This window comes from Sander vitreus, chromosome 15 (assembly GCF_031162955.1).
Source record: "Sander vitreus isolate 19-12246 chromosome 15, sanVit1, whole genome shotgun sequence".
NCBI lineage: Eukaryota > Metazoa > Chordata > Actinopteri > Perciformes > Percidae > Sander > Sander vitreus.
Window position 1 is genome coordinate 17,146,852 of NC_135869.1, and position 24,610 is coordinate 17,171,461.

Consider the following 24,610-nt stretch of genomic DNA (forward strand, 5'->3'; position numbering starts at 1 on the left):
GTGTTCAGACATATTGATTGACAAACGTAAATGAAAGATGGAAAAGGCCAGTGGTGGTTAACCATATGGTTAACAGCATGACATTGCTACTGTATTTTCTTGGTGGAACAACAATATTTTTTCACAGCTTTTGGCTGGCAAATATTGACTGTTTGTGGTCTGTTTGGTCTTCAATCAAGAAGACCAGGAATGAAAAAATACCCTAACACCAGACATCATTATGTGAAACACACATAGGAAAGCTGATTGACTTATGCTTGGTGGTACTTACCATAGATGTAGCAATAGACAAATTCAGAGCAAAATTAATTTGGGCTTGATGGAATAGACTTGGTGCCAAAAAACCCTTCTCAATATTAAACTTGCTCGCATATGCTTCGTGGGGATCATAAACCAACTTTCCTTCTCATAACAGTAAGCCTTAAACAAAACCTAACAGAAAACACATTTTTTTGTGCTTGTGTGGCTTCCCCATCGAGCACAGATTATCTATCAGAAAATAATTTCCTCTGTGCAATCAAGCATGCAGAATGCCAACAAGATGATGTTGAGTAATTGCGTAGCAACATCAGTGTACCTTATTTTCTGGTGGCAAGAAGCTGTTATTCACTACTTCAAAACCATATGAGGAAAACCAGAGGTAGAATGAACATGTGCACATGTTTCAGTGTCACTTGCCAGATTGCTGACCACTTTGTTTACACAAAGCTAAGATGTATTACAGTTTGTCTTTTCTAAATTTCAAGAGACGCACTGCACTGTAACATAACACTTCCTGCTTTCTTTTTGTTATTTTTCTTTGTTTCTAGGTGTGACATTTGCTGCCAAAGGCTACTTTGATGCTCTGGTCAGAATGGGGGAACTGGCCAGTGAGAGTCAAGGATCCAAAGATTTGGGTAAGTGACTGACATACAACCGTTGACCTGTTTCCTTCTGCCACTTTCTCTCTTTTTCTTTTTGTTGGCCGCACTGGCCTACAAGAGCAGCATCAGTTCTTCTTACACTTACACGCACACATACTGTACGTCATCTAACATCAGATTTCTGTGTAATACAAAGTGGCTGGGGAAGCTAAATTTCATTCAGAAAGATGTGGGATTTTACAGGTGTTTTTTAATTAGAATTTCTACTGAATCACCGTTTGTTTGTTAGATTGTTTCCTGGAGGAGATCATTTTGTCAGTGTATGGGCCTCCTTTTTTCAGAGGAATGTCGTCAGAGGTAGAAAAAGGTAACCATTATGAATGCAGAACCGTCAGTCAGCACAGCGAGCTGGTAGCTGAACATCATTTATTATACAACGGTATAGACGAGCTGACGATTGTTTTTGAAAAAGCATTTTTATATGAGTTTTTTATTCTGTGTGGAAAACTGGATCGTTATACCAGATGTTGGAAGTGTTGCACCTTATGTAATGTGTCAAGTGTGTGTGTGTGTGTGTGTGTGTGTGTGTGTGTGTGTGTGCGTGTTCTGGTTAAAAACATAGAGGTCGATTGGCAACCAACACCTGGTCCTCTCATCGTGAGTTGTTTCCTAGGTGATCTGTGTCTCTGAGTGCGTCCGTATTTGCTGTCACTAGCCCGTGGGAAATCAGCTCCTGTTTGAAGAGATTCCCTTTGCACTGATTGTGCTTTCGACTGCGTGATCTGCGTTGATTTGGCTGTTGATTTGTCTGGGCCTTTGTTGCAGTCTTGCTGAGATTTAGTTTGGGTTTTCTCCAGCCCAGCCAACAGGGACTGACATGAAAGTGCTCTCAGGATGTTTTATTCAGTAAGCGGCTCTCTCTCTTCCTATCTCTCTATCTCTGTGAGGTTTTCCCATTGATACAGCAATATCTCTGTGTTGAACCGAGCCTCGCTCACAGTAGCAGGCTCTTCCAAGCCAGATATCCTCAGCTGTACTTGTCACGAAAAGAGAGCAACATGTACATGATCTGACTGACGGCTGATCTAATCTCTCCTTGCACAGCACTGTGGCTGTAACAGCAATGAGTTATTTTAAAGAATACCTATTGTCAGAAACTTTGACATGTGTGTTTATATTCCTGTGTGTACTAGGTGACTCCCCCTCATAGTTACACATGTTGCCATGTACCATGGCAGTTTTGGTGTAAGTGTGTGTGAAAGTTCATCAATTTTGTCAAGTATGTATGAGGGAACTGAAAACTGATTCCATGCTCAAAAGCCCTGCCTGGAGGAAGATCTGCAAGGGACTGGATATTTTAAATTGCTCATCCTCCTCTCTGTCTTCACATCTGTCTGTTTTTGTCTGTGGTCATCTGAATCGCTCTGTGCAGTTGTAAGTTGAAAAAAGGTTGTTCTGTAGCTATTAGCCCCTGTTGTTCATTGCTAGTCTCCAGCAAAATGCACCAGCTACACCCCAGCACCCCCCTGCATGCCACTGTGGTTCCCAAGGGAACGATCGGTGATGTTTTATTTTCCAGCCACCTGCTTTTTGGAGTCCCACCCTGAGGTCGGCGCCGGTGCCATGACCTCCTGTCAAACCGTGTGCAGGGATGAGTCCCAAAGCTCAGGGTTTCCTGTTAAAGGACAGAATTATCCACAGATTGGAGGAAAAGAGTACAGGAGGTTAGCCAAACAAACCACAGCTCGTGTGCTAAGGTTGACAATACAGAATATAGATGTGAGATTAGATATTGCTTGATGATATCAATCTTGATTTAATTCAGGAATAAGCTTTTAAATCTCCCTTTTGTAATTCATCTTGTGCTTATCTTATCTTTCTTATGAGTTGTTGCCATGCAAAATGTTTTAATTATTTCTCTTTACACATATTGTAAAAAAAAAAAAGAAGAGATTTCCATCTCTTTTTTTGAGGATAAAGCAGGTTGAGGTGCTATATAAGTACTGTAAAAGTATCACAAACTCTCATTCCACAGAGAAATGCACACAGCCCGTATTCAGAAACAAGCCGTCAGGACTTTTGTACGGTTGTGATGTCACAACTATACTATATATAGGTAAAAAGTGCCGCTACATTGCCGTTACTGTCATTCCTAGGCTGCAATGACGGTGCAGAGACTCCGAGAGCGCAGATGCAGAAGACCCAAAAAAGCTGACGAATCAGAGCCAGCTGGAAGGGGGGCTTAAAGAGACTAAAATGGAGCGTTTCAAACAGAGGGTAAATACAGGTATATTCCGACAGACAGTATGAGAAAAATAATGTTAAGATAATGTTTGTTTTTTTAACATTAAACCATGTAAACATGTTTTAGTAGAAACTCAAAATCCATGATATATATCCTGATATATTTAATGAGCATAATATGGGACCTAATCTTTCACACAGTAATGCTGTGTCTCAATAGGTAATTTCACCTGCTTGCTGTGTATTGATGGAGATTTAAAAAAAAAATAACACAAAGGGGATATTATGGCTTGGAGAGACGTATATTTTTGGTCTCAGACGTGATGATTATTGCATGCTTGCTGACTCATTTTAACTATCGGGCTCTGTGGTCCAGATTTTAAATTTCTGCCCCCAGTAAACTCAGGCTTCAAAACGTCGTGTTGGGTATCTGAGTGACCTCATGAACACTAGAACCATGATTTCCCACACTCAGTTATTGAGTTGGTTGGTTGATTATTCAAAAAAGATCTGCCTGTATTTGTGCATGCTCACACATTCATATGCGTGTATGAGTTTGCGCATTTGTTGCCCTCCTTTTTAAAGCCTGTTAATTCCATAGAGCCTCAGTAAGAGACGGGCTGCAAATGGTCCCACCTACACACCTCAGAGTCGGCAGCTGCTCTTCATGTCTTTCTTCCTCCCTCCATTTTCCTTCCTGTCTTTCTCACACACACACACACACACACACACACACACACACACACACACACACACACACACACACACACGCGCGCTTAAAGTAGGGAATGAAATTACCTTGTGGAATAATGTCCGCTATTGCTGTTTTTATTATCGACAAATCAACATGCGCTGTGCGGGGTGTTCATGCCTATTATACTTAACATGGTTGTATGCATTTTCTGCATACATCTCCTGTCATTTATGTGTGTTTACAGTATGAGTGCTCTTTTAATCCACTTGTGTATATCTCTGCCTAAAGAGAGAGTCTCTCTCACCAGCCCCACTACTCCCACACACTCCATCCCACATATCCTCCTCTGTTTGGGCTAATCATCGCCTGTCACTTTGCCACCCACACACACATGCACACACACACACACACACACGCTAACACACACGCTAACACACACCTGCCCTTTCTCCCTCTCTTCCCCTTCTCTCCCTCTGTTTCTGCCACCCTCTTTCTTTCTTCCTTTATTCCTCTTTGTGAAGGAGTGAGTACTTATTACCTCAGTGACATCCATGTGTGGCTTTCCAACCCTTCTAGGGAAGGACGGGGCATGTAGAGTTTGTGGGGCTGGATATGTTTACAACAATCGTAATTACCAGCTCTGCTCCATTGTGTTTATATTCCTCTGAAGTAAGAGGCTTGTTATTTACGACCAGACCAGCAACCAAAGAGGCAATTTACAGGTTTTAACTACTGCTCCTGAAATCCTAGTATTTTGATTTGTCACCATTCCTAGAGCTCATTTATCTTTGTTGTTAACTGACAGAAGTCCGACCAATCAGCCAACTTTGCCTTTTTTACCATAAGCATTTTACAAATTCAGCTATCAGTCCTATCTTTAGTCGCATTTCCCATTCTTCCTCAGGTTACTTAGCAAAGGGTTTTGTATCATAATTATCCTTTTTAGCATGGCTTTCTTCTTTCCTCAATTTGTGTTAGCTAAGAGAAGACCAATTAGCCTAGTTAACCTGACCCATTGCATGCCATGCTGCCCTCTCAGTTGACAGGGCACTGTAGGAACACTGCCCACTGGAGTACAAGGCACGGCCCGTTATGCTTACTGTGAAATTTTATTTTGAACAGATGATTATGGATTGTTTTTTTCTGTGTTCAAAGGGTATTTTGATTAAAAGTAACAGCCCTACAACATTGCTGTCAGAGCTCACAGACATAAGAATGGTTTTGGATGTAATCTCCAAAAAAACTAAACCAACAGGCCTACACCTAGATTATAAGGCCCAATTATATTACCTTTGTCCCAACTAAATCTAATGCACTGACAGAATAGTAAAGAGGTTATATGTAGTACCATATACTAAAGGAAATGGGTTTCTGGAAATGGGTTTATTACTCGCCGGTATGGTCAGCCAGTTCTTTAGTGTCCTCAGGTGAAGTAGAGTTGAAAGCTGCTCTGTGCTTGGCTGGGTGTGTTCCACGATGCTGTCCTACATGGCTAGTGTTTCACTGTTGGATGTATGTAAAAGTCAGACTAGTACAAACTGAATACTAGCGTAGTTCTAGTAAATGTATGTAGCAAAGACATGCATTTTATATTTGCTATGGCTTGCCTTCATCCTGTCCTCTGGTTAACTATTAAAAATAAACTCCTTCTCGGGCCACTTGGCTGATCAGTCCATTTTCAGAAACCTGGACAGGAATGTGAAGTGCTTACAGTTCAGCCTCCCCAGCCGGAGGAAATCAAATATCTTTCTCCCCTCTAATCGACTTCTGTAACCTTGCAAATTGCCACGTTTTAATAACACACATGTATGATTCAGCACAGAGACATGTCTTTTGGGAAATTACATGCATGGAGGGTAATATTAAACTGTAGTCAACCAATGGATTGCTTAGGTTGCTGCTGGGGAGAGGGCCCACAAAGAAAAGTAATTACCCGAAGAAAAAAATAACAGTTAACACAGGGAAAATGAGGCTGCAAACTGATGTAGCATATTTGTCTTTTTTAGGTTAATGGATCCGGGACATAAGCATTACATTTCTGCTGGTAAATGGATGCCTTCTAAAAGGCTAAATGACATGTCTGTTGTTAAGAGCAGAGGTTACCGATGGCGGGTGAAGCATTAACTCTTGACATTCTGTATTTGAATGAGTACCCACTACGACACACGCAGCTCTCGCTCTTTTTCTCGCTCTCGCTCTTTTTCTCTCTCTCTCTCTCTCTCTCTCTCTCTCTCTCTCTCTCTCTCTTTTCCCCTTTCTGTCTCTCTGTCTTTAGTCTGGCCTACCATCTCTCCTCCTCCAGCACCTGTCCCTGTTTAAATGAGAGCAAAGGAGCTCTTTTCTTAGCTCTGTCCCATCATCCCAGGGGTCCCTGCCTTCTCCTGCTCTATTTCTGAGACACGCACTGCATGATGGGAAGCCAGTGGCCCCTACGCTCTCCATCTACACACATTCACATTGCCCTTCATTTGTTCATGGCGACGACATGTGCTAAAGGTGAGCTTAGATACAGCTGGGATGGACGTGGACAAAACTGCTCAGACCACTCTCTCTGCAATTCCTTTACTCATTTACTTACACTCCAGTAGACACTGAGAATGAATGAATCGATCCATTTACATTCTGCACTGGTTGAGCTGGAATGCAACAACGCAAAGCAGCACAGTCATGTGAGTCATGCCCGTGTCATGCCATTGTGAAAGTGTGATCAAACCAGTACCTCCATGTTTTGGGTGATTTGGTATTGTCATGTGTGCAAATCTCTATTGTGTGGGTTTTAGATGTTATTTGTCATGATTATGCAATAGCCCCTGAAGTATTTTGGAAATGTAGAACTGTCATGATTTTATAAGATCAGGCATTATTTGTGCTGTGTTTTGCGTTATGTCCATTGGTCTCAAATAATCTGTGTGGACCTAAACTCAACCTGTGTAATATTAGGTAGCTGCAGCAATGTTTCAGTCCTGCACTTTTAGCATTTTTCCCCACTTGAAAATTAGTTAAACTAATAATTGCATGCCTGCCTATCACCTTTCCCCTAACTATTGCATAGTCAGACTTGAATTGTCTCTGTGTTTGGTAACCCTTATTGATCATTCATTCATATATATATATATATGCACGCACACACACACACAGCCCCTCCTTGAATCTTTTATTGTAAAGTGTTACCATCTTCAAACATGTAATGCTTTTGTAAACACACAGCTCTCATGAGGCTTTGACATCTCAATACTCATGGCATATGTTGTTGTTGAGCTAAAAATAAACTAGTAATGAAATAACTATTATGCAAATGTCGAGATGTTCCGATTTTACTCTTTCATTTTAGAGTACAGACCGAAAACTCTCATTATGTTTCAGCTTGTTGCTGTTATAAGAAGTGTTGGGTGGTTGAGGCTGGTGGAACAGCAGCTTAAAAAGAGGCCTGGATTTTGGCTAGCTGATACCAGATGGATTTGCTACATACAGTCTCATCCGGTAGACAATGCACAACAACCTACCTGAGACCTTCTTAGAATAAATGCAAAGATCACTTGCAACAGGACTCTGGCCCACTTCTCTTTGAGAGTTTGCATGCTTGCTGTTAAGACTTTATTATGGCCTAAATGCATGACACCATTGCTGGACAAACTTACATTGGACTAGTAGGTTGAACCACTGTGATGGCCGAGTTTCCAATTTTAGTAACCCGTCATATGTATATACTGTATATCAATAGTGGGTGTGTGTGTGATGGATGAACTGTAAGAATAAACTGCCCTCCCTCCCAGCTTAAGTGTGTTTAGATGTTGTGGTTTCACAGGGAGTGTACTTACTGACATGTACACACTCACACGTACTTACATGGCCACCCAGACTCCACTATTATGTACGTCTGACACAAATTTTCGCTGCCCTATTATACTTGCCACTCATTTGTTTCCCTTGTGACTTAACATGCTACTTTATGTAGGCAGGTATTAACATCACTGTACTGTTTAGTCTGTCTCACACACACACACACACACACACTGTACACAGAATCTCCAGGTGGGATCACTCCACTTTCCTCCCCAGGGAAGTATATGTCCTGATGTAATGATAGCTGATAGTGAGGGTGGCGATTGAATGGAACGGTTCAAGTAAAAAATCCCAACCATTCTGCGCTATAATATCTGCCGATAATTAAGTGGAAAAACTAATATTCCAAATAAGAACTGACATGTTATAGGCTACTGTTGTTTTTAAAAAAAAAATAAAAAAAAAAAATAAAAAAGTGAAGTGCTGGTTGAGCTTTATTTACAGTTTTTGTTTGCACTAATTAGAAACCAATTCTTTTAATAAAGATTTGACAATAATGCTATGTTCTTAGCAGGGGAATATGATTGTTTTCCTGATGACTATCCAAAATGATGATACCAAAAAAAAAAAAAAGTGGCAGACTGAGCCTATAGAAAATAGGTATTGTATTCAGATATACAATTAGTTTAAAATGAAAAAAAAAAATTACATTGTGTTCTATCCTATCCAATTTTTACTATATTTTTAAGCAGTTTTTCTATGCTGTATTCTGATAAAATGTAAACCTATATAAACCACTCCTAGTGGAGATCTTTGAGCAGAGTTTTGTAACACAACACTTTGCAGCCGCTGCCCCTCATCTTGCAACTTCTCCCATGGCAACGACCCTAGCATTATCCTGCTTCCATGACAACCCATAGTGAATCTGACTTGACCTTCACCAGTGATTCAGTTTCTCTCCATCCACCTCCATTCTCTCCCTGCCTCCATCTCTTCTCTCTTGTTCTATCTGTTCAACGTTCTCAAACTTCTACTTTTTTTCCCCTGCTTCGTAGCCCACATTCGGGTTTTTTTCTTCTTCTTTACCTGTGTGGGTGTTTCATCGCTTCTGTTACACAAGCAGTCAATATATCTATACAAGCTGATGTCATACTTCAGGGGGATAGTCTGTTCTTATGCACCTAAGTCCATGCTTCCTTGTCTGACTCAGTGGTTTAAGCTACCAGGCATGTGGCTGCTTGTCGCATGAGCTGCAGGTGCAGATCAGCCCTAGCTCACCTCCCCACAAAGGAACTATTGTTTTCTTTCAGCCAGGGACACAGGAGGGGTTGAAACGAAGCTTGGAAATATTGATACAGTAATGTCAAGTCTTTGTGTATATGCTGGTGTGTGTGGTTATGTATCTGTGTGTCAAAATGTTAATTCTTTCCGTGTTCATAGAGTTTGTCTCTGTGGCTATCTACCTGTCTGTCATGCCGCTCTTAGCTGGTATGCGGATATCCTTGTCAGGCTGGCAGCTCTTACACTTGGTCTCACACGTGTCATGCCTGCCAGATCATTTCTGAACGAAACAATAATGTTGAACAATACATTTCAAATTTTCCACATTATGCCTCTTTATTGATTCTTGATTGAATTATCTGCTGTTGACTGCCCCTGAAGGTTGCAGTCCAATTTAGCTGTGTTGTCGTGTGATATGATATCAAAGTTGCCATGGTAACTGTTTGCATCTCAGACGTGTGAATTATTTTTTTCTGTGCTGTGGCATCTTACATTGTGCAGTAATGAAACTGCAGATGACAAGTTGAGATCTCTCGCTGATTAATTTATTCTTTACCTTTCTGATAACTTGGAAGCACCCTGTCCTACTGCCGGTTTACTGTGCGTGTGCGTGGCACAGCCATGGCTGCTCATTTCTTAATTGATCCAGCTAGTTGAAGCCGCCAACAGAATGCCAGGGTTTCTAATCCTGAAGGGCTGTGATCAGGGATGAGTATCTGTAAGCTGCTTAGCAGGCCTGCTGGGAACTGACGGGATGTTTTGGCCTGCTTCTTTGCTCATGTGAGGGACAAGATCAGCAGGTTGCACAATGGGCAAAAGGCCTGGCTATCTTTGGTACACAGGAGTTGTAGGGCCTGTGGTTGCACTGAATTTAGCATGCAATAAACAAAAAAAGAAATCTCTTCTAAACACTGTTTTGCTGCACACACGTGCTTGTTTCCGGTGATGAAAAGGTCAACAAGATGGTCTAAATAGAATTTGACTAATTTGTAGGTCATTATTTATGTCTGAGTTAAACCACTGTTTAAAAGGTCCATGATTGTGCAATATGTTGAGCTCATGCGACTCTTCAGGAAAATCTTTACGGTTTGACATCACAAACACTACAATGTAGTTATTAGCAGATATAAGTGTTTATTCATATGCAATTGTCAACTATAACTACTCCTGTGGGCACCAATTAGAGAGGGCCCGATACCATTTTTTGCTTCCCGATACTGATTCCGATACCTGACCTTGCGTATCGCCCGATACCGAGTACCGATCCGATACCAGTGTCATATATTTTATTATGTTTTAACAGCTGTATACTACTATCCCTGTATGGATGTGATATTATTTCTAGCTTTGTTGTCGGTCTGTCTCAGGTTAAACTCTAATGAAACATGAATGCCACAGAACTTTCTTTTATTATGCAGTTTGACGTCAATTATAACGGAAAAAGAACATAAATAAACTACTTTAACATAGATTTTCTTTAGGGCTTTATTACATAGTAGTCGGATCGGTGCATTAACTCCAGTACTTACCGATACCAGCGTTTTAGGCAGTATCGGAGGTACTGGTATCGGAACATCTCTAGCACCAATACTGTAAGCTGAGGCTAGTGTATAAAGGATTAGGATTAAACGTTTTTCCAGCCCTTAATGAAAAAAATTTGCAGACTAATAATTACATATTGTATTTTTTGTCCCTCATATAGTGTAACTCTCCAACCTGCTTCACTGTCTGTCTGTAGCTATTTGCATTGTACGTGCTTTCTGTTGAGACGGAGACCACTCCAAAGCCCTTTGGTGAAGACCAAAGATTGTTCTGAAACCACTTCAGCACAAGTTCTGATTTCATTTAAGAAACATTTTGAGATAGGTTGAGAATGTACTCTTGCAGGTCCGCTTTCAAAAGAGGACACAGCAGGGGATAAGAGAGATAAGTGTTGCACTTCAGTATGCAGCTCCTATTAGCCACAAATGTCCACTACTTACTTTTTCTGTACACAGTATTTATTTCTGTAGTAAGACGGTGATAAATATTCTGCCATGGTTCAGTCTTGTCTTAGATAGTGCTTCACCTTTGCCAAAATTTGATAGATGTTTATAAATTGCAATTTCAGTTGCTATTCTGATTTTCATATATCAAAATATGACCTGTCACAACATTATTGATGTTTTAAGTAAATAACCCATATGTAATATGTCAGACAGAGCTAGTAAAGCTAAGGGGCTTTGGACCTTTTGGTCATGGAAATGTATGTGTGTCTCATTTTTCTGTACATGCAGATCTCACACTGTCTTTCCACCAGGTCTCTATATGTATATGTGTCCTTCGCTCAACATAGCTCTTTGTGTTCCTTTTCTTGACAATGCACTGCATATTCAGAAGAGGCAACCTGTAGGTATATACAAATGAAATGCTCTCACTAGCTGCATGACCCTCCTTTATTTCTTCTTTCCTTTTGGTTATTTCCTTTTAACCTTTCTTTGAGGTGTTTTATTGTTCTAGAAATCACATTGTCTGAAGTTAAGATTAATCAAAGAAAGTAAGGCAAAATGTTTGATCTCCACGAGACATCATCACTTAAAGCTTGACAAACCAGATTTTAATTTTAAGCATTTTTTTTCATTTACATTCACTTGTCATCACTTGTTCTTTATTTTTCTCTGTTATCTCGTACCAAAAAACAATCTTTCATCATGTTCTTCGTTGTCCCAGTTACAAGTCATGTGTCCTGTATGTTTGTGTATCTTGTATTACTGCATGAGCTTTGCACGCTGGGGTCTCTCTGATTCTTTCTCTTTTGCTGTTCGTGTTTCTTCCTTTTTTTTTCCTCTCCATCTTCCTATATCTCTCCTCTGTGTTTCTCCTCTGCTCTAGGAATGCTTGTGCTGTTGAGTGTTCATGTGTTCCCTGTCTCCCTCTTTCTTTCTGTGCAGGGGATGTGCTATTCCAGATGGCTGAAGTCCACAGACAGATCCAAGTGCAGCTAGAGGAGATGGTTGGTATTCTAAGCTCAAAGGTTTTATAGCTGTGTGGTTCACACTACAGCGCTCTCTATAAAACTCTGGCAATGTGAAAGGTCTCATAATGTAATATTTTAACAATGGCTTCAACACGATTTGTCCCTCTCAAGCCCACATTGGCAGTATGTTGAATACGAGATAATTAAACGGACATGAACTTGTATTGAATGAAAAGTCATGCTGAGCTCACATACATCCAAGCTGCTAATACAAGAGGTGGCTGGGGAAGTGTAGTGGGTTAATTGAACAGTGTGGCATTCAAGGTAATATGATTGAATGATGAGTTACCCACAACTTGTCAATATCAAGTTCATTAGTGTGTGTCCAGTATAGAGGAAGCCTTGGGCATTAGGTGCTCATCGTGTGGATGCCCTGGAGCTTGAGCCAGCTGCCCTTTTTATGTCTATCTGCCCCTATATGCCTGTACTCGCTTTCCATAATATGTAATCCTTCCTCTTCTCCATACTAATCTTCCAGTATTGGCTCCTCAGCATGAGTTCAATCTAAGAAATCAGGAACAAAATGTAGTCCTGACTCTGCAAAAAACACTTTTGAGCTGAATTAGCTTAATCAAAAGCTTACATTCTCATCTTTATATAATAAAATATCCTGTTTAAGTTTGCTGGGATTCTGTCCATTTAAACAATGTGATATAAAAGTAGACTAAATAGTAATGTGTTGCACATATATATTAAGCTATGCATATACTGTATATTGCTGTTGCAAATCAAACCTGACCTTCATTTTAGGTTTCTCATTTAGTTCATTTTGTAAGATTTCTGAGTTGAGAAAAAAAACTTTCCATGATTATGTAAAAATGTTATTTAAGATAATTGCTATTATCATTAACAGTTAGTATATAGAAATTCATTGGATATTATTATTATTTCTTAGTTGCCGGTTCTTAAGGCAGGTCAGTTTACAATCTAGTGACTAAATATTGTCAGAACGTAATCAGTGACAGTGACTTGGAGGCTGAGAGAGGCTTTGTAGGCCAGGACTTTGTTGATAAAACAGTTATTCAGTGACTGAGTACATGAGGATAACAACTTATTTATCTATTGCATCCAACTTAATTTGGACAACTTTGTCTATGACCTCTGTATCCACATGCATCCTCCGTGAGTGATTTTTGTCATTTATTTTATTCAACTGTTTTGTGCTTTCTCCCCAGTTGAAATCATTCCACAACGAGCTGCTCTCGGAGCTGGAGAAGAAGGTGGACCTGGATAGTCGTTATCTGACTGTGAGTATCTGATTGGCTCGCTCTCACGAAGCCCGAGGACAGCCTCAAAATCCAATAAGTGCACTCCATATTTCAGCTCATTTTAGTGCTTTATATTACGTTACATCAAACCTGTCAAGGCCTAATTTGACAGAAGTGATCACAGAGATGGAGGTAAAGTTGTGTTTTAACGTCTGGATCAAAGTCTGTCTCTTAGACAATTAGAGGATGTGTGTGTTTTAAAGAGATGATGATTTGAAATAACATTTCATGTCTACTCACGCGTCAAGGGTAGAGTGATTATAATAAACGTCTCCTGAAAAGTGTGTGTGTGTGTGCGTGTGCATGTGAGCACTGTGGAGCTGGTCTACATGTGATATCTTTAGAATGAGTGGGTTGCAGCCTGAGTGTAGAGCAGCACTGCTGCACGTTGTTTTGGGGGATGGGATAATGTTGCCATTATTGTATTGTTGGAAGGACCACATTACAAGCTGCTTCGGCTTACAGCCACGGACACTCCTGTGTATTTAATATAATGTTGCTCTAAAATTAGTTGGAATGAAAGCTTGTTTGTAGGCTCCTTGCCTTATAACTTAACAGGGGGACTTAGCTGTAAAATCAGATGTTGTCTTATTGAGTTGAAATGAAAAACATAAGGGTTTTAATCGTCAAGTAATCTTTGACTCCATACACATCTGCCAAATGTATGTTTGCTGTCTAAATTGATACGGGAAAATATATGGAAATGTTTTGTGCTTCTTACATTAGTTCAGATCCATCAACCATTTCAGACAATTGTATGTTGGTGGTGTACCCCTGAGGTTTTAACATCCATTACTTTTAATGAATTTCCTAAAGATCTGCCGCAGTGATAACAGCAGTCATTTTGCTTCAGACTTTGTGAATTAATCATCTGAAACTTTGGCTTCCAAAAGACTCAAAGGAAAGCTTGTTGTTTTCCAAGACGGGAGCGTGTGTGTGTGTGTGTGCGTGTGTGTGTGTGTGTGTGTGCGTGCGCTGTTCCCAGCAGTGTATCTCTCTGTTCTCCCTCTGTCTCCTTTTTTCTTTTGTCTCACATAATGGCTTACGCTGGGTTTTACAACGCTGAGGTCAGAATTTGCAAAATGCGAAATAAACATACTGTATATTACCAATGAAGAGGAGCATTTAAGGCCGATCAGTTGTAAGAGACAAGGGTCAGATTCTCCAAGTGTACCAAAGTTCATTGACTGTCTCATTATCTGTCTGCAGTAGTAGCCAGTGATTAAGAGAAACATAGGTCAACAAGCTTTTGATTTTGTTAGTAGGAGGAACATTCCAGCTTAATGAGGCGGGTCAGTGTATGTTTTGGTCATTCGATTTTCATTTCATTAACAGGTATTAAAAAACAAAAAAACGAATGGTTATTTGATTTTCATTTTAAAATGCAAAATTTGAAATTGAAATACAAGGCGTTTTTTTTCCTTTTCATGGTCAAAAGGGAATGTGGAAATTTAAAACATGCTTCGATTTTTATTTTCTATTTCATATAACAAAAAATTAAATCACTAGAAAACAGAAATGGAAAAAATTCCAGGATGTTGCGTTTCCAAGGCAGTCGCACGTTCTCTTAATACATCCATGACTAGCACCGGCGTAGCCTGCCAGTTTTGCTTTAACCCAGGCTGCAGTTGAGGGAAACTGTAGCCTAACTTCCTGAGCGACTGATCATCCGTTTTTTGCACCTCTTTACATAAATATACATTAATATATCTATGAAATACATCATGAAATTCATAAATGAGGCAATATAACATATAAACATATGCATTAGGCATTATAGTTCTGACTCTCTGTCTCTACTCGCCGCAGACAACTTCGCCCGAAGAGAGTCAAACCAGCTGAGGACTTGACTTTCAGTTCACGGCTGTAACGTTACTGTTACATTAACGTTACCGTTACAGCGCCAAAGTCTGGTCCCAGCAAACTTTCTGTTGCTGCTGTTAAGCTTGCTGATCTGGCAGAAAGTCACCGGCGGTTCGGGATCAAATCATGGGGATCAGACCTCCAGTTCTGGGTCTAATGTTATAATGTTCGCTGTTGCCGCTGCAGCTAGCTAGCAGACCTGGGTCCCTGGTTCGCTCTATGTTCGCTCCCCGGTGCTGACTGACTCTGGTCCGTCTGCAGAGCTGGTGTTACCCGCTCTAGCTAAACTGGGAATCGGACGAATCCGCCACACTTGTTTTATTCATATTTTCTTTTCTATGCAGATAGTGATATGCTTTGATGCACTGATGTCAGGCAGGCTTACTAGTTGCTTTTAGTCTGAGTCTGTGAGATAACCAAATTTCCTTTGAATGTAACGTGCAAATAAAAGTAGGCTACAGTTTCCCTCAACTGCAGCCTGAATTAAAGCAAAACTGGTAGGCTACACCGGTGCTACTCATGGATATATTAAGAGAACGTGTTACCACATTGGAAATGCAACATCCGTTCTCAGAATATGAAAAAACTGGCATTTTTTCATTTCTGTTTTCTAATGATTTAATATTTTGTTATATGAAATAGAAAATGAAAGCATGTATCGAAGCATGTTTTAACACATTCCCTTTTGACCATGAAAAGGAAAAAACGCCTTGTATTTCAATTTCAAATTTTGTATTTTAAAATGAAAATCAAATAACCATTTGTTTTTTTGTTTTTTAATACCTGTTAATGAAATGAAAATCAAATGACCAAAACATACACTGACCGAGACGGATGCTATATTATTTTTGTTTACATTATTGTATTTGTTTTATTATTTCCATACCCAATATCCTATTGTGTCTTCCCTAACCATTACTACACTGTATGACCTATGTGCTGGGGATTTTCCACTGGGGAGGCACAGCTGGGAGTTAAAGATATGAATAGCAGAGCAACCCATATTGGTTGTACTGCTTTAGCTCAAAGACTAGGAGAGACTCAAAGGATTAATCATACATTGTTATTGGGTTACAAAGAAAATGCCAGTTTTGGTCCATTTTGTGTTGAAAGAATTGAGCAAATCAATATTTCAAAGAAGCTCCTGACTGGGAAAATTAATCAACAGATGATAAAGTTCAAATGTAATGTTTTTTAGTTGATTGTTGTGAGGTCGCTAGATGTTTCCAGCTCAGACCTATGGAGCTAATACCACCCATCTCTGCTATGAAACCCAAACACTGCATGTGTCATACTGCTAGTCTTCCAGTGACAATAACGGCTTCTTTTCCGGCTTCCTTTTCAGCCCAACAATGCCTAGAGGATACCTACACCCTCAGTGTCTTGCAGTATGCAAATGTGGGTGTTGAACCCTCATGCATGAGCTCTCCTCAGCCAATTTTGCCTCGTACAGAAACCACATAAGCTTTGTCACACCAGACACAGTTACTATAGCAACAGAGCTGGTTCAGCCCGGAAACAAAGTTGTTATTCTCAATAAATAAATAACTAAAAAAGCTAATTAAATAAGTAAACTCTGCCTGTAAAATGACTAGGTCACTTTGCTTGTTCTACAAACCACCCATTAGGTTATTGCTTTGCAGACTGCCACTGATTTCTGTTCTTTTCACAACGCTGAGAAAATCTACTTGAAATGTGCTTGAGATGAGACACAATCAGGAGCTTTGTTGTTCCAAAATCAAACCTGGAAAACAAATAAATAAGCAAACATGGATCTTTGAAAGAATTTTGTGAATTTGCATGTTTCTTTGATTAAAACGATTGAACACACCAATAAGGAGTTTTCAAAACAATCCCACACAGAAAACATTTAACTTTAACACACACAAAAATGAATTTGAAAAACATTAAATTACACACATAAAGCAAGTTTCAAGGCTCTGCAAGATCATTTTCATACTGTAGTGAAATGAGTTGAATCCAGTGGCTGTTTGTAAGGTCTAAAAACTTTCAGAAATAGTTTGCCATTACTGTTACGTATTTGCTCACCTACGTCCCACCGTCTGTCACCCAGGCTTTTTAATTTGTGGTCCTAATTTGTGTTTGTGCTCCGCCTGTTGCCCCACGTAGGCTGCCCTGAAGAAATACCAGATGGAACACAAGAACAAAGGGGAGAGCCTGGAGAAGTGCCAGGCTGAACTGAAGAAGCTGCGCAGGAAGAGCCAGGGCAGCAAGAACCCCTCGAAGTACGGAGAGAAGGAAATGCAGGTGAGCCTCTTTCTGGGTTAAACCATTTGAGTGAATATGCCTCATATAACCATCAAAATGTACAGCTCAATTCAGAATTGCATTTCTTCCATTGTGAAAGGCTACTGTAAAATGAGAAACAGCAGACAAAATACCCCCAAAATAAAAAATAAACACACTTAAGCCAGTTTGTAGCACTGCTGTACTTTTAGCAGAGTCTGCGTGCATGTGGGTGACTGTTGGCTTGGAGATTTATGAGTCTTGGTGCAAAATAATGACTTTGTTCTTCATAAAGTAAAGATAATAAACAAAACATCAAGGATGGGGGTGGAGGCAACGGCAACGAGGTGCCCTGAGTGGGAAGGCAAATAGTGGAGGTTTGTTTATGAATTGTGTGCCCTCGCCAATCTTTCGCACATCTCCACACGTACGTACAGCAGGCACACAAACACAAATGTGATAAGGTATAAGATAAGCTCTACTAATTCACATACTGGAAGAGTACGCATTTACTTCGGCCAATGTGTTTCTGCACATGGCTTTGATCAGGGCTTTAACAGAAGTGAGTCAAAGCACAGGACAAAATATATAAATATGCACCACAAAATAGCTGACTCAATTATCATCTAAGGATGATGTACCTCAAACAGACATTTAAAAAAAAAAAACTTTAAGCAGAATGCTATTTTTTTTTGCTAATTTTTGCATTTTTTTAGTTAAAGGTGCAGTAGGTAAGACTTATAAAACTAACTTTCTGTCATATTTGCTGAAACTGACCCTATGTTCCAGTAGAACTACAACTGAAGCAGGTAATTTAAAAAGCAGGTAAGCAGGTGGCACCACCTACAGCCTGTAGTGCGTTTGAAAAAAATCCACAGCTCCCTGTTCGGATGCACCAATCAGGGCCAGGGTGGGTATGTCTGTGTTTTATATCAAAATTCTATGTTTTTAGTCAGAAATCAGTTTTTAATAAGGCTTGAAGTGGACACTGAAGGCCCATATGAACAGTCATATAAAATACGTTATTTGCTCTACAGATGGGTTGATTTGTATGTGAATATAAGCATGGAAATGTCTTATTTTGGTAAAGGTGGTAAGGCGTTCTTGTGTAATCGCTACAGTACAATGGATAAAATGCTCAAACATCTGTATCAAAGACTATAATTTTTTTTGCAACAGTTTCAGTCTTCAGGAGTCAGACGGCCGACATTCAGAACTTGTCATGATGGTTGAATGTCAAAATGATGCAGTCGCATGATTCACTGAGGGAACAAAGCAGTATTTGCTTTGGCCGTCATCATTCATGTGATTATTTCCATAGCTAAGCAACCTCCAACAGAGCAGCTCAGGTGAAATGAATTTAGATGCGTTCGAATTAGAGATGTTCCGATACCAGTATCGGTATCGCCTCCGATACCGCCTAAAACGCTGGTATCAGTATCGGGAAGTACTGGAGTTTATGCACCGATCCGATGCCACGTAATAACGCCCTAAAGAAAATCTACGTTAAAGTAGTTTTATTTATGTTCTTTTGCCGTTATAACTGACTGTCAAACTGGATAAGAAAAGAAAGTTCTTTGTTTGTGTTTGTTCATGTTTCACAAAGAGTTTAACCTGAGCCAGACTGACAACAAAGATAGAAATCACATCCATACAGGGATAGTAGTATACAGTTGTTAAAACATAATAAAATATATGACACACTGGTATTGGATCAGTACTCGGTATCGGCCGATAGCAAGTTCAGGTATCGGAATCAGTATCGGGAAGCAAAAAATGGTATCGGGCCATCTCTAGTTGGAATGAACCCTGAGTGTTATACATAACTTAGTTATCTGTTACATTGAGTTTTCCGTCACTCGACCGCCTTCACTGTTGTTGTTTACCAGTCATTTATTGGTTTAGTCCTGTAGCCAGTGTTACTGTCAAACTGAGGAAAAAAAGGATGCAGCTGAAAATGGCAACAGGATTTAAGTAGAGCCTGGAAGTCGGACTGCCTGGAGGGGTAGATACAGAAATCTCTAACAGGTCAAGGCTTGCAGGGTAAAAACTGAGCTGCTGTTGGTCTTGCTGCAAAGTGTAGCCGCCTTTGACAGAATCAGATCAATACTGTAGCTGGACTAGAAACACGATTCTACCAACACTTGTACAACACTTGTATGCAATGTTTTGTAGTAGTACAACTTTGCTCTTTGCTACCCAGAATGTAGAAAAAAGCACCTCCTCTGTCCAGGGATATGAGTTTATTCAGTCCCACACAGACGGAAACATCTGCCCTTTCCTGTCTGGGATGGTATGGCAGTGCTGGATTGAGCTGACTGCTGTGTCCCATTGGGTTTGTTCCACTGTGTCAGGAATGCCACGACGAGGAGATGTTGTGTGAAGTGTCATCTTAAGGCGTCAAAGCTGGCAGTGTGTGCAGCAGTCCAGTTTTGCATGTAGCAGGGCTTGGGATGGGAGGGGTTTAGTGCACTAAGCCAGTAAATCTCTGTTAAGAATGGCAAGTTGTTACATGTTCGTGACTGCCTCATGTGTTGGATAATTAAGCCTCTGTTAGGTTAGGCGAAGCACCATTTGATGAGCAGAAACCAGAATGCAGGAATCTTTTATTGCAAATCAGTTAGTTTGGTCCAAAAATGAAAAATAGAAAATTAGAAATAAATATTTAGATTAAAAAACAAATCGAAAGATACAAGTCTAAGTCTATATTAAGGGACCATAGAGGCTAAAATGTTTATTACACCCCAGAATACAATATATTGGACTTACCTACTGACAGTTTTGCATTTTTTGTTCTAATTGAATGTTTGGCCGGATAGATTTATCCTCAGAGTAACATGATGCTATATTTAATTGCCAGTAGTTCATACTGTATTATACATTATCTTGCTGTGGATTAAAGTCAATGTGGTGACGGGTAGATTTAGGCCACTATCGCATCAAAAAAAACCTCAACAATTTAAACGTGGTGCATGTTGGACATAGAGAGTAGTAGCACCACACTCTGCTCAATTGGGCCTATCTGCACAGAGGAGCAAGCTCATCAGGCTCAGGGCTCATAACGTACACTCAGTTAGCAGAGAAAAGGAAAATCAGTCTCCCTTACCCATCAGCCAGCTCACTTCACTGATCATATCACGAATGTGGGCGTGCGATAAAAGTAAACTTGTTTGTGCCGGAGATCCCCAGGGAGAATAACAAAGATAGGGAGAGATTCTGCAACCACTCAAGACCCCGTGCTTCACAATGGCCACATTTCCACCTGGTATTAAAATCCGATCTGAGTGATCTGATCACAAGTGGACAGCTACCTGGGTTCCCACCTGGCTGTAGAATGTGTCTCCAAATGCGCTTTTTATGCAAATAAACACATACATCATTTCCGTTTTGGCTGGTTATGTGGGTCTGTATTTCTCTCACATAAATCATACATTAGAAACGTGTGATTGTCTTAATAATTATTATTATTATTATTGTTATTATTAATGTGTGCATGTAGGTATGTATGCAATGCATGTGTTAATGGGTGTTTTGTGGTAGTGTGGGGGAAGGGACGGGGAATATGAGGACATTCTGTGTATGGTTTGCTGATTATTGTACACTCGCCAAATAAAAAGATGATTTTTTAAAAAAAAAGAAAAAAAAAAAAGAAGTGATTAATGACAAAGCGCTGCATACAGTCTGTCAGGCAGGAGAGAAAGAAGTTTAAAAAAAAGTTATTTTACATTTCATGTTCGCTTATAGGAGTCGTGTTAAGTTAGTGATGATGAAGACCCAACATTTCTTGATCGGGAATGTTTGTAGTAATCTACATATTGGTGAATCGGGTACGTTTTTATGAAACTAAAAATTAGGTTATTGTATACCGGGGGTTGCCTTTTCCGGGCAATCACAGGGCACAGAGCTCCAGACAGTCGGTGATATAGAGCAGGCAGCATGGCAACACGAGGCAGTTCAGAAAGTAAAAGTTGCAAAGGAAAGATCAACATTTCCTCATCCTCCTCCTCCTCTTCCACCACATCTGTTATTCTAGCAGAGAAGGGGCATGACTTTTTTTTTTTTTTATCTCCTCTTTTCATTAAAAAGTAAAGTCAGAGTCTGGCAGCGGTCACAGATGGCAGCCGCATTTCATTGATCGCCCTCTCCCTCTCTCACACTCTTCGCTGTTGTCTCTCCCAATTCTCTGTCTGCTTCTTTGTCTGTCTTTCCTCCGCTCCCTGTTCTCCTGTCTTCAGACACTTGCCAAAATGCTAATTAGCTCATTATGTAGTTCAATGGAGTGGACCAAGGTACCAGTAGAAAGGGGTTTCAACTAGAAAACTCATTTGGACTGTTTAGGCTGTTTTTTCAGCTTGGTGTCATAAAATTGAAAAGTGATTCCAACCTGGAATTGTGGATTTATGCAGATGCAGAAAAAGAGGTGTTGTTGACGTGCAAGTGCAGCGGATGAGTACTGACAGACACACAGCAGATACTGTAGGTGAAGGTGCTTTCTGTTGTGCTTTCTGTTGAGCGCCCTGGAGCATTACAATACAATTCTTTTGAATCCAAAGAGTGCTGATGATGAAAGAACAGAAGAGCAGACCTAAGCAGTTCTTAAATGTGTGAGAAAAATGCTTTTTAATCCCCACAGGAATGAAAATGAGTGTATATAGTATATAGTTTTGTTGTTGTAAATCGTCTGCTTTGCTTTTGGAAGGGTGTGAATCCCGTCCCTTCCCAGTGCTTGTATTTACTGGAAGCTGCATTAGTGGTCGGAGCAATAGAGTGCATAATGTCACATTGTCAGTATTTTGTCCTGCATATGTGGCAGTGAGGCAGCAATGCTGATCAGTTAAAGTCTGAATGTAAGAACTGCACTGACGTGTGGCAGGTTTCATTTATATACATAACCTTTGCAAAACAAGTCATTCCAGCTATGACGTAACCTGAGCTCGCTCAGATATAATATTGGCTGGTGTCTGCCTGGGCCTTTCCCACTGCACTCATTGTCTAGGGTTAATTTGGTGACCTTTTGAATGGTTTGAAAATGTGGCCATGTGGATTTGACAAGGGGAGTGGGTCCTTTACCTTGTTGAGGTGACGCTCAGCCCTTTCACTAAACACTGTGCCTGTAAAGAATGGAGCTAACTGAACCAGTTTCAAAGCACGTAGTTTGAGCTTAATGTGTACAGATAGAACAGAATAAGGTCAGGCTGCTCTCGGGAGAAAAATGTGTTCATCAACCCTTTATGGCTGTCTTGCTTGATTTGACAATTTGGCTCTGTGGAATTGTGTAATGGCTTAGGTGGATATCTTTCACTGCTTTAATTTAAAAGGCTATTCCTCAAAGTTTGTGTTCAGTATTATTTAGTCACCTTAAATATTCTTCCACACTTGGAATCCCAACGTCGTGGCTGTTGGCAGTGGAGAAGTGGTGTGCTCTGGTGGTTACTAAATGAGATACATCTGCACTGTGCGTTGGCACCACAGGATGTTACATTAAGCTGCAGGGAAACGTCATTAGGCTTTTCATCAGTTTTCGTGGAATCGAATGTAAAACTTACTAAAATGTATCTACTTCTTTGAGAATACTGAACTTGAGGAGTTATGACAATTCTTCTTTTCTACGGCTCAGACTGAAATAACAAAAGTAACATCCACAAACTTGATGCAGTGTTTACCATTTCCTCATATGGAAGGGTATTGAGTCATGTGTCAACCAACAAGGTGGACATTTTTATCAATGTAAGCCTTCAGAACAAAGTGTATTTATAGTGATTACCCATGACACACCAGCTTTATTCGTATACCAAAAGAAACGCATGTGTATATGTGTATTTGATTCTGGTTATATATACGAAACATACCCCATAACAAACTTAAAAACACCCAATACCCCATAGAAAAAGCTAGGTCAAATCATTGCAAGTAAATATAACCCTCTCTTCTAGGTCAGTATTTAGCAGCAGATGTTACAGTATAAAGCTATGAAACTGGATGAAGTCAACCTACTTCGAGACTACAGTATCGGAAACTTTCAGCTACCAACATTTTAACTCTGCTGTTTGTAAAAACAGTGCCTAAAGCACACTCACAAAAACACCTAAATGCCACTTGCTTTTCAAAATAAGACTCCCTGTTGCTCCTCACTACTGTGTGTGTGTGTGTGTGTGTGTGTGTGTGGTGGGGGGTCGGTCACTGGTCAGTGAACTCCTACCTCTGTGAGACATGAGAGCTCATGCTAACACAAACTGACAGCACTGGATCTCCCTCCCTTTCTGTCTCTGTTACTTACTGTTATACATACATACATGAACACACCTTATTTTTGTTATTTTCTGACACACAGAATGGATCAGTGGGTCTTTGTGATTCCTCCTCTACACTGCAGGATCTTTAGTCATAATTGTCTTGCCTCTGTAGCACTCAGGAGGGAATAACTGGCCTGAGAAAGTTACTGAGTAAGGCTCTCTCCTTGTACAACTTTTCCCATCGAGGTACACTTAAACCCTAATTGCTCCAGTGGAGCTGTGCAGTTATTGGCAGTACAATATGGAGCAGAATGTGAAGCAGGGTGTTATTTTAAAAAGAGAAGTACTTAGATGTTAGTTAGCTAGCTGCTTGGACTCTTTTGTCAGACCTTCTGTCCATCTGCCTTACCTACTTAATGCTAAAATGGCTTTTGGCATTAAGCTGTGAAGGACCTGCAGTGCAACAGAAACAAACCAAACCTTTTTTTTGTCACTGTCTGAGGCGACAAGAAAATAGTCAATGCACAGATATTTTGTACAAATCTCTAGATAGATATTATGTCCCAAGTTCATGTGTCATTGTGTGTTCCCCACCAGTTTGTGGAGACCATCAGCAGTAAGCAGACTGAGCTGGACACCTTCATCGCTGAGGGATACAAGACAGCCTTGTCTGAGGAGCGCCGCAGGTACTGCTTCCTGGTGGACCGCCAGTGTGCCGTGGCCAAGAACAACAGCGCCTACCATGGCAAGGTAAGTGTCACCTGACCACCAAGAAGATTCTTCACTATGAAAAAAAAGATAAGGAGAGGCATGAAAGCCTGAGAATAAGTGGATGAGGATAAATATAATATTTACAGCTGAACTTTGTTGCAGGACATCATGGTTAATGTTCTCAAGAAGATAGCCGTTTAAGTCAATATTGCCATTTCAAAGCCCCTAAAAACATAAGTATTTCATGAATTAAAAAAAGCAGAAGTTAAAGTTCATGAAAAAAAAATCTTTATGTATTAAGAGTTTTCCACTCAAAAACTAATCTAATCTTCTTCTTCAGGACTGTGTGGGTGTGTTTTGAGTATATTTGATTGACAGTGATGGCAACACAAGCAAACAACCCCTCA

The 24,610-nt window shown here is 40.2% G+C and overlaps 1 protein-coding gene across 4 annotated transcripts in view; it reads left to right on the forward strand.

Annotated features, from left to right (window-relative positions):
* LOC144530820 (BAR/IMD domain-containing adapter protein 2-like) overlaps window positions 1–24,610 on the forward strand; it is a 56,392-nt gene that overhangs the window by 19,514 nt on the left and 12,268 nt on the right. For 3 of the 4 annotated variants that reach the window (XM_078270580.1, XM_078270579.1, XM_078270582.1), the window contains exons 3-7: window positions 810–896; window positions 11,796–11,857; window positions 13,057–13,128; window positions 17,143–17,280; window positions 24,090–24,242. In XM_078270580.1, coding sequence (XP_078126706.1) covers window positions 810–896; window positions 11,796–11,857; window positions 13,057–13,128; window positions 17,143–17,280; window positions 24,090–24,242 — 512 coding nt within the window. Of the gene's footprint in view, window positions 1–809; window positions 897–8,218; window positions 8,942–11,795; window positions 11,858–13,056; window positions 13,129–17,142; window positions 17,281–24,089; window positions 24,243–24,610 lie in introns of those variants that run through there. The other variant, XM_078270581.1, reaches the window with a different exon arrangement.